This window comes from Sesamum indicum, linkage group LG6 (genome assembly GCF_000512975.1).
Source record: "Sesamum indicum cultivar Zhongzhi No. 13 linkage group LG6, S_indicum_v1.0, whole genome shotgun sequence".
NCBI lineage: Eukaryota > Viridiplantae > Streptophyta > Magnoliopsida > Lamiales > Pedaliaceae > Sesamum > Sesamum indicum.
The window spans coordinates 12,204,243-12,214,979 of record NC_026150.1 but is presented as its reverse complement, the minus strand read 5'-3'; the positions used below and the strand labels follow the sequence as shown (position 1 = coordinate 12,214,979).

The 10,737-nt window shown below is 34.7% G+C and overlaps 1 protein-coding gene and 1 long non-coding RNA gene across 3 annotated transcripts; both read left to right on the top strand.

The window, feature by feature from the left end:
• LOC110012132 lies at nucleotides 2,348-5,428 on the top strand. The gene is made up of 2 exons (XR_002287265.1): nucleotides 2,348-2,871; nucleotides 4,728-5,428. It is a non-coding gene; the product is annotated as an uncharacterized LOC110012132 (long non-coding RNA).
• LOC105164403 (metal tolerance protein 1) lies at nucleotides 6,529-9,598 on the top strand. 2 transcript variants are annotated; one of them, XM_020694928.1, is made up of 2 exons: nucleotides 6,529-6,783; nucleotides 7,979-9,598. In XM_020694928.1, exon 2 carries the CDS (start codon nucleotides 7,979-7,981, stop codon nucleotides 9,245-9,247), a length of 1,269 nt encoding a protein of 422 aa, XP_020550587.1. In that variant the 5' UTR covers nucleotides 6,529-6,783; the 3' UTR covers nucleotides 9,248-9,598. The 2 variants fall into 2 exon arrangements, with proteins under 2 accessions (XP_020550587.1, XP_020550588.1); XM_020694929.1 differs by having other exon boundaries at nucleotides 6,780-6,918.

Below are 10,737 nucleotides of genomic sequence, written 5' to 3'. Positions count from 1 at the left end.
TAAATAAGGGTAAATTACAACCACCTCCATTATGGTTTGGAATAATTACAAATACCTCCTCCTTATTTGAAAAATTATAAATATTCTTTTGATTTTAATGTTCATCTAACAACGAGTCCACTCTATTAGATTTTCATCTAGTATTTGTGGTGAACTGACCAAAATGTCTTTTTAAATTATAAATTTATATATATTTTATAATTTTCTAAAATATTTTCATGAATTAATATTCTATCTAGCTTATTTATTTTACCCCACCCTCAGTTTTTTCATATTTTTTAAATACTTTTTTTATTTTAAAAAAATAAGCAACGGAAAAATAGTAATGTTCACTTCAACATTTAGAAGTTACATAATTATTTTTCATTTGACGGCGGTTTTTAATCCACGAGAGTATTTTGATCAATTCACCACAAAAAATGGATTGAAACCTAACGAATTAGGTTAATTGTTAGACGGACGTTAAAATCAGAGAGGCATTGAAAATTTTCCAAATGACAAGGGGTATTCATAATTATGCCAAATCTCAGGGGAGGTAGTTGTAATTTACCCTATAAATAATCCAATTATTTATTATGTGATTTAATTTCACAACTATACTTGGGCTTGTCTGCAACACAATTTTAATTAATTGAAATTAATTTCATATTAATTCCATTACTTACACAATAATTTGTGTATGACTCTTTACGTTGATTCTCAGCCAGACTTGGACTTGTGCCAAACATAATTAATTATTTAAATCCAGTTTAATTAATTATTTTTAATTGATATTTAATCAGAAATGCCCGTTATCATACGTGACCGTCTAGCAGCGACGTTGGTTTTCATCCTGAACTAGACAATTATGCTTGCATTGACTCTATTGATCGACTTAGGGAACCATTCCCTACTTGACCAATTACTTTGACTAAAGCCTTTAAAGAGTAAACTATTTCAGTGTGCATAGGAGACATTTTGTCAAATACTGACAGGGAACGAATTTTCTCTTATAATCCACCATCCTCAATACATATTCAGATTGTATTGGACAAAGCTTATAATGACCATATCAAAGAGAAGATCCAAGATACAACCTTTATATGCATGCAACTGTAATAACTCCTTATGTCTAAAGACTAATCTTATACTATTGGAACCCAAAATTTCAGTCATACCAACAAGTCTCCAAGACTTTCATATGATGATTCCTATAAGTCAGTTCAGTCAGCGGACAACCTATATTGGCTAATCCACTAAAATTATATAAACGACCTACGTCTATTGTCGATGAAACACGACACTCATCCAATGAAGCAATACTTAGTGCAAGTCTCTATAGGACACTCAATCCCAGCATCGAGGTCCTCGACTTGAAAATTTCTGACCAACCCTAAAATGTTGGTTTCATAACCGTCATTCAATGCACAACCTAACTATAGGGGTTACCCAATTGGGGTGTGGGCATTTATTGTGACATTAAAATACAATTTAATGTAATTAGTAAGTACAACAAACATATTATGTCAAGGATGAATACGTACTCTATTAATCAAGACAATATTACTTATTCTTTGGACGTTGTCTTCTCATCCTCCAATATCTTACGTGATAGCTACAATGTTGTGGTCCAAAATCTTAAAGGGGTGAATCTGGACATGCGATGGTGCCCTCCCCAACTTCGTATAGCTAGTGAAAGTTAATTATGATGCTGCAATCCTGAAAGGCCTTAAGGAGCTAGGGTTGGCGCCATTGAGCGTGATAGTGAGGCAAGGTATTTGACATGGAAAATGGCTTTTTTTGAAGCGATTATGGACACGGAACGTGGAGAGGCCTTGGCTGCTCAGATGGCAATGGAGCTCTATGCTCGTTTTGGATGGAACCAATGCATTGTTAAAGGATCGAGATTACCTGCAGATTATCCATACCCTACAGACCATGAACAGTTCCTTGTCATCGCCGGGCTCTATTCTTGCAGACATGCATCTGCTCTATGGCTTCGTCGATTCCTGTTGTTACTTTTTTCTTTACTAGACGCGTTACAAACTCAGCTGCTCACACTCTTGCGAGGCGAGCTGTAATGAACCTGGATGAATCTTTTCCTCCTAATTTTCTGCTTGAGGCCATACAGTGTCCTCTAAACAAGTATATGTTCGAGGATCATTAACCAACTCCTTATCAATCTTGATTCATATTCATTTCAATCTGTTGAATTTTGGCCCGCGGCCCAACTTACCAAAACCCCTCACTGGATGGCAGCCCACTTTGCTGTCGGCCCATGGCCCATTGACCGATCCACAAACCCGACCCATGATCTTCTTAACCCTAAAACCCCCCTTTTCTCCCTCATTTGAATCGATCAGTTTGTTCCTCTTTTTTCTTCATTTCCCTCATTCTTGTTTCTCTCAATTTCAATTTTCATGGCCTTTGAAAAATACTCCACCGCCTTCGTCTTTAATTTCTCACCACTATAAATCTTTTCCCCCTCTTCTGGTTTGATAAGAACCAAACAAAAAAAGAACAAGAGAAACCAAAATCTTCTTTGTGAAATTCTTTGTGAGAATGTGAAGAGCAAAATACTTAGTGTGTTGTGAGTAATTCTTAGTGAAGCCTAAGTGATCTTTGTGGGTCTTAGTGTCTTTGTATTTTGGTGGCTTTGTGGGTTTCTTGCAACCGTGAGGGTTGCTGATCGGTGGTAGAGCTTGGGCATTCGATTGCCGGATTTGGCTCCTGAGCCATTGATTCTATTGCTTTCATATTGTATTGTTGTATAAGGGTTTTACAAACCCATCATTATTTCTTGTAATTGTTGATTATTTGGGCTCATCACCTTGGAATAAATTCCCAACAGTAGTATCAGATCCTCATCTCTGATTCTTCGCTTCGGTGGTGGTAATTTTTCTAAACCCCTTCTTTAATCTTTTGTGAAATTGTTGCTGCTGTTTAACATCTGGTTTTGGGATATTTTTCTGTCTGCTGCTGTTTTTTCTTTGCTGCTGAAATACATCTCTGTGATATCTTCTGGTAAGTTCTTATTTTTGCTGCAGTTTTTCAATCTTGAAAAAATTATGTTTTTGTGAAAGTACTGTGCGTTTTTTGCTTAGGAAAATCAGTTTTCTGCAATTACTAAATTACCTTGTGGAAAAGTTTGCTTTGTGCAAAAAGGAAGAAAGGAGAAATATTTCCGTGAGAAATTTTTCTTTCAAAAGTTTTTGACAAAATCATCTTGGTTTCTGCATTGATTAATTCCCTTCTTGTTTTGACAGCAATATATGTAAGTGTTATAATTAATTGCATTTTTTATTATGATAAGCATTCTTTAAATTATCTTATGTGACTTATATTTTGAGCATAAAATAGCTTTGTGCAAGAGCAATCTACTTCTCTGATTAAGTGCTTATTTTTGGGAATTATTTTTGCTGATATATTGAGATTGCTTAGTGCGAGAAATTACTGTGTGAAACTGTTTGCTGTGTGCAATAATTTCCTGTCTAATATTATCGCTGTGTGATTTGAAATAATTGCTTCTCAGAAAATTTGTGTTACTACTTTGTGGAGTTGTCGAATTCATATTATCCTTTTTCGGCTTAGTACTATTTTTACTTTGTGATATTTGATATGCTTTGAGCACCATAACTGTTGATATTACTCTGTCAAAATTGTTTATTCCCTTGATAATACTTGAGCTATGGTTTTTTCCTCGCTAATCCCTCACCTGGTCGGACCCTAGAGGTCGTTGGGTATCTGGTCGAGATTTAGTCTGGGAGGCTTCGGTTTAATAACTGCGAAATTGTGGTTTATTGATTTTCTATAGCAATTGTTGCATTTGTTGCTAATATTTTTTATAATGGTTGGCTATAATTTACAACTTTTTGATGGGAATCCGATTTTAATATTTGACAACAAAAGATGAAAGGAATTCTAATTCAATAGAAAGTTTTTAAAGCAATTGATGGAAAATATGCCGAAAGTGTGTCTGAATTGATGGAAAATATGCCAAAAGTGTGTCTGATGAAAAGAAACTTGAAATTGAGTTTGCTTATTTTTCAAGAATTTTAAACCTTTCTGACACTGTTTTGAGAAAAATCGAAAAACAAAATTCTACAAAAGATTTATGGAATAAGCTTGAAAAATTGTATACTGAAACTTCCTTACCGAGTAAGTTGTTTTTACTCAAAAAGGTTTTTAGATGCAAATTGGATTTATCTAAAAATATTGAGGAAAACCTTGATGATTTTACAAAACTAATTCAAGACATAAAATTAACTGGTGATAAGAACATATATGATTACTCTCCAATTATTTTATTAAATGCCATACCCGAAGCTTACTCTGATGTAAAAGTCGCAATTAAATACGGTAGAGATAGTGTTAATTTAGAAACTGTTGTGAATGGTATTAAAAGCAAAGAAATTGATTTGAAAACAAATAAACCTTGTTATGATCTAAATGAGGTTAATTATGTAAAGGAAAAATCCAAGAATAGAAACTTTGAAAATAAACATAGTAACAGAAGCCATAGTGGGTCTAAGTATAAAGATAAAAATGAAAAAAATTGGGAAAGAAAATGTTATAATTATGGAAAAAGGGGGCATTTTATTAAAAATTGTAAAATGCCAAACGGAATGACAAAAAGGAAGAAGATGCTAATTTAGTTTTTGAAGGAGATGTTAGAGACGTGTTTTAAAATTTAACTGACCTTATATTTCCTAACCCTTGTGTACAAGGTCATTCTTTCTGTTTTGTAGGTACCGCATAGGTGTTATGGCAATTATGAATGCCAAATTCGGCCCTTGGGCCTTGCTCTTTGTTGGGCCTTGGTCCAAGGGGGCAAATGTTGAATTTTGGCCCACGGCCCAACTTACCAAAACCCCGCAGCCCACTTTGCTGCCGGCCCATGACCCGTTGATCCAACCCACAAACCTGACCCATGATCTTCTTAACCCTAAAACCCCCTTTTCTCCCTCATTTGCATCGATCGGTTTCTCCCTCTTTATTCTTCATTTCCCTCATTTTTATTTCTCTCAATTTCAATTTCAATGGTTTTTGGAAAATACTCCACCGCCTTCGTCTTTAATTTCTCACCACTATAAATATTTTCCCTCTCTTCTGGTTTGATAAGAACCGAACAAAAAAAGAACAAGAGAAACCAAAATCTTCTTTGTGAAATTCTTTGTGAGAACATCTTCTTTGTGAAGAACAAAATACTTAGTGTGTTGTGAGTAATTCTTAGTGAAGCCTAAGTGATCTTTGTGGGTCTTAGTGTCTTTGTGTCTTGGTGGCTTTGTGGGTTTCTTGCAATCGTGAGAGTTGCCGATCGGTGGTAGAGCTTGGGCATTCGATTGCCGGATTTGGCTCCTAAGCCATTTATTCTATTGCTTTCATATTTTATTATTGTATCTGTTATTTCATTATTGTATAAGGGTTTTACAAACCCATCATTATTTCTTGTAATTGTCGATTATTTGGGCTCATCACTTTAGGATAAATTCCCAACACAATATGAACAATAATTCAATTGCTTCGATTCTAATGAGTATGGTCCTTGTGATTTGAAATATTCTCCCGTTTTCCTCTTAAAAAAAAATAAAATTAAAGAGAAAGGATAATATAGTATTCTTGAGCTGAAATTTTACTAAGAAAAGTAATTTACTCATTTACGATATAAATTGTATTAAAACAAAAAAATTAGGGACATTGATCTAATCCATCCACCTAGGGAGAACGACAACGTTCTTGTTCTTGTTCTTATTCTTATTCCTTACCTTAAAAGAGAGTAGAATTAAGTACACAACAAAACAATCAACATTAATACACACAACGTGGAGATAATCACTTTACATCTATTCCCACGTTATTTAATTTCACCCACCCACAAATACATAGAAATAGATTTACAACTCATTATATTCTAAGGATTCGATTTATTACATTATTAAGAAATTTCAATACCCCTTATTTTAACAAGGGTCCGATAATTATCTCAATCAGTTAAATTTTTATTTATTTTTTTATGATAAATTGACCAAAATATGCTTGCAGATTATGAATTATACTTTTAATTATTTTTCTATAAATTATTACAGTTTTTAAAATTTTTCCATCCAACTTATTCGACTTTATTTTCATTTTTTTCCAAAAAAAATATAGCAACAACAAAACTGACAATCCAGACTTCTATCCAAGGGATACATAATTCCATCAATCATCAGGGATATTAATAATTTTCTAAAATAATAAGAGAATATATGTTATTACAACAAAGCTTTAATCTATTTTTTATGATAAACAGATCAAAATATCCTTACAAACTATAAACTATAATTTTATTTATTTTTTAAACTGTTTGAACTGTTTTTTTTAATTAAGTGGCAATTTCTTAAATTTTCAATTTTATTTATTTAGTTTGTTAAAAAAATAAAATTGAATAATGACATAATTTTTATCAAATATTAATATTTTTTAAAAATAATAAAAAAGTATTTGTATTTGTGATGGAAAGAAGGACAAGACGAGAAGTTGAGAAGTGGAGGGGAAGTTGAAGGAGGCCAGAAAAGTAAAAGCGCAAAAATGAATAGCGCTGCCTTTTTTATTCATTCATCTGTTCAATCATTGTCATTGTGATTATATATATATATGATTCCTTATTTATATGCTATCAGCCAAAATCAATTTGGATGAACATCCAAGGCCGGCGGCCATATACACTGAAGGACCTCCCTTCGTCGCCGAGAAGAAAACCCTAATTCTACTACTACTTCAAGTGGCATTTCGTAAGAGAGCAAGCAGCCGAAGCGAGCGAAGGTGGCATAGTTTTTCTTTTTTAATTTCTTTTTTTTGACGTAATAGGAAGAGAATTATCGTAGTTGTGTGGCATATTCTAGCCTTTTGAAGAACAATAGTTTGTCAAGCTCCATTCCGATTCGTACCCTGAAAAAGGTACTTTTTGTGGATTCGAACACCGTCTTTTTTGCTTGTAATTATTATATTATATCATCCATGTTCAGTAGACCAGACTAGATTGTTTGTTTTTGAGTTAAAATTATTACGGCTGCTGCTGATATTTTAGATCTAATCCATGTCTCCGACTTTCTTTTTCTCTCAATTCATGGGTTGGTTGGTTTTTGAGTTGGTTCCCCTTTCTTCTTCTTTTTGTCTTTTTGGGTGGTGGTTGGGGCTTGGGCTCTCTACCAATAATGTATGTATGTATTTATATATGTTTTTATGCAATATTAGTTTCTCAGTGCTTTCAAGGAAAACGAGAATTGCATCGCGTTGTTTTTCTCTTTTGGACGCCATATTTTCTCTGTTTTGTTATACATATACATACATCAGGACTGAGTAGTTGAAAATTTTGATTGGTTGCAAGTTAGATGGTGTGTCGTGTTTCTATCTGGTTTCTTATCCTGTCGTTTTCCCGGCTGTCCTTATTTGTCTTTAGGTGTTTGCTTCGTTTATTATTTGAAAAATTCATTTATCTTGTTTTGTTGCCTGACAATCTATTGAGGTGCAACTATATCTGCTTGATTGATTATTTGTGCTATTTCTGATATTCAAAATTGTTTACTGGGTACTGTCTATAATTTCCATGGTACGCTTGCTTGTCTAATTTTTCCTCTGCATGCTGCAATTTTTGATTTGTGTCTCTGTTTAACTGGTTCTGAACTCTAAATGCTTGAACATAAGTTGGGTGATGTTTTCTAATTATAGATCACAGCCTTGTAGTCAGTGAATATATGATTGCTACATCCAGTTAAAGGTATGCTCCATTGGTTTGTTGAAGAGCACCTCATGATTTTATACCTGTCATGTGAAGTTGTTTCTCTGGTTTTCATGATAGGTCTCATTTTTCTTCGGCCAATTAGAAATTTAATTTTCTGTCCTTATGAAATTCTGCTTGTTGAGAGCTTTATGGAAGAACTTTCCATCTAATCCTTTTAATTGTTTACTTGAAAATTAATAAGTGGGATAGTTGATTAATGGTGTCTACCATATTCAGATGGATGCTCAAAATTCAGAGCATGGACATGTTATTGAGGTTTCCGCTGATGTGCCATCTTCAGTGAGGGGCTCTAGTGGAAGCAAGGCATGTGCAGGAGCGACTTGTGGTTTCGCTGATGCCAACACCAGCTCTAAGGATTCACAAGAGCGTTCAGCTTCCATAAGGAAACTTCTGATTGCAGTTGTATTGTGCATCATCTTTATGAGTGTTGAAGTAGTTGGTGGTGTCAAAGCAAATAGTCTCGCAATATTGACTGATGCAGCCCATTTGCTTTCGGATGTTGCTGCTTTTGCTATTTCACTGTTTTCATTATGGGCTTCAGGATGGGAAGCTACCCCACGCCAGTCTTATGGATTTTTTAGGATAGAGATACTGGGGGCTTTGGTCTCGATTCAAATGATCTGGCTTCTCACAGGGATCCTTGTCTATGAAGCGATTGTTCGAATTATCCATGATACTGGTGAAGTTCAAGGCTTTTTGATGTTTTTGGTCTCTGCCTTTGGTCTGCTTGTCAATGTTATCATGGCTATCTTGCTGGGACATGATCATGGGCATGGGCATGGGCATGGGCATGGCCATGCTCATGGTCATGGTCATGGGCATGGTTTGGGCCATGATCATGCACATGAGGATCATGATCATGGCTCTGATGAGGAGCATGTGCACAGCCATGGAGTGAGTGTAACCAGGCACCATCACCACTTTCAGGGACATCCCATACACGATGAGCACCATCATATCCATGATGGAGGACCCAGTGAGCCTTTGCTCAACAGGTCAAGTGAAGGTGACACTAAGTTAAAAGGGGAACAGAAAAAGAAAAAGCAGCGGAATATAAATGTTCAGGGGGCTTACCTTCATGTGCTTGGAGATTCTATACAGAGTATTGGGGTTATGATAGGTGGGGCTATTATTTGGTATAAACCAGAATGGAAAATTGTTGATTTGATTTGTACCCTGATCTTTTCCGTAATTGTCCTGGGCACCACAATTAGAATGCTGCGAAACATTCTTGAGGTTCTTATGGAGAGCACTCCCAGAGAGATTGACGCAACAATGCTTGAGAAAGGTCTTTGTGAGATGGAAGAGGTCGTCGCAGTTCATGAGTTGCATATTTGGGCAATTACTGTGGGGAAGATCTTATTAGCTTGCCATGTCACAATTAAGCCTGAAGCTGATGCGGACATGGTACTGGACAAAGTCATTGATTATATCAAGAGGGAATACAACATCAGTCATGTAACAATCCAGATAGAAAGGGAATAGATCCCTTTGTTTGGATTTCTACTTGGTATTAAGTCTAGGTTGATGGAGCACTTGTTGAAACTTTGGCAATTCTTTTATTCCTAGTCGAAATTCCAGTGCAGTGGCTAGTGTCTATATTTCATTTCCTTACTGATTATTTTACCTGTACCACAATTTATTTACTTTTGTGGATGGGTTTTAGCATGAGACCTTGCTTGATTGCACTGCTGCCTGTCTTCTGTTATGCCTTTTGGTAACATGGCAGCTTTGTGAATTCTTTTTGTTAGCATCTGTCAATGGGGAGAAATGGTGTAAAAAGCGGACTCTTTAGTGGTTTGTTAATTGATCTTCTGTTTGACTTGTGTTGGTTTATATCATATGGGAACAGAGATTTTGAAATAATGCATATGTTATTTACAAGGGCTACTATGTCGTCGCTCATTAACTTCCTATGAGGATGAAGATGATTTTTCTCTGGAAAAAGGGAACTCTACATTGTGGAAGGGGAAATCAACACACTTGGTGAGTTAATTCTCTCTTGTGCAGATTAACAGTGTTTTACCTTCATTGGCTTATGTTCTTTGTTCTGCATACATTATCTTCATGGCTGAAACATTTATCTCTTAATAATGAACGTTTGTTACTATGCATAGATTTGATCCTCTTGAGTGGTTATATGAGAGAGCCCAGCTGGTTCTGCCAGATGCTTGAAGTCCCCCTATGTCTATGTTCCTCATGATCAAATTGAATTGCATTTTACCCCTGATAAATTACATTTACATCCATTCAGGTTCAGTCTAATTTCATAAATTCCTTTTGTCGTCTATACAATTATAAGTATACTTTTTGAGCAGGTGTCAATGTAATTTACCACAGGGGGTATACTTACAAAACTTTTAACCTTAAATAAAAAGTGTACTTATAATTATTACTTCAATCTTACAAGATGTACTTAAAATTTTATAAAAGATAGAAATATTTATATAATTATACCTGATATCAAGAGATATTGATGTAATCTTACATATAATCATCACTGCTTTCACAAATGTTGTAATATTTCCCTTTGGAACGCTAACAAGGTTGTCTTCTGCAAAATGCTCCCCATCTGCAATTATACATTACAAGTTGTATCCAACTTCTAGTTGATGAAAAACGTTGTGCCTATCAAGCAGATTCCAAATTTGGAAACTTTAATGACATTCATGAAAATTTGTACTCACATGAGTTGTGAATAGTTAAAATTTTTATTCTAAAATCAACAAATATATATAGATTCAGTAATATACATAGATAATAAGCTGAAAAAATTAAAAATTAAATTGACTGTATATATAGATACACTAGCAAAAATTTTTGTACATATCTTAATGCAAGTTAGCTAAACTTCAAGACGTGTGACTTATTGCACCGGCTTAATCTCAATTAGTTAATCTCACATAGAAGATCAAACTTCCAGCATTGTAAAAGAAATGAGCAGTAAGAATAAGCAAGAAAAAAGGATAACAAAA

Excerpts from the sequence above, each read along its gene's own strand:
- LOC105164403 (XM_020694928.1), top strand. The coding sequence starts at position 7,979 with ATGGATGCTCAAAATTCAGAGCATGGACATGTTATTGAGGTTTCCGCT.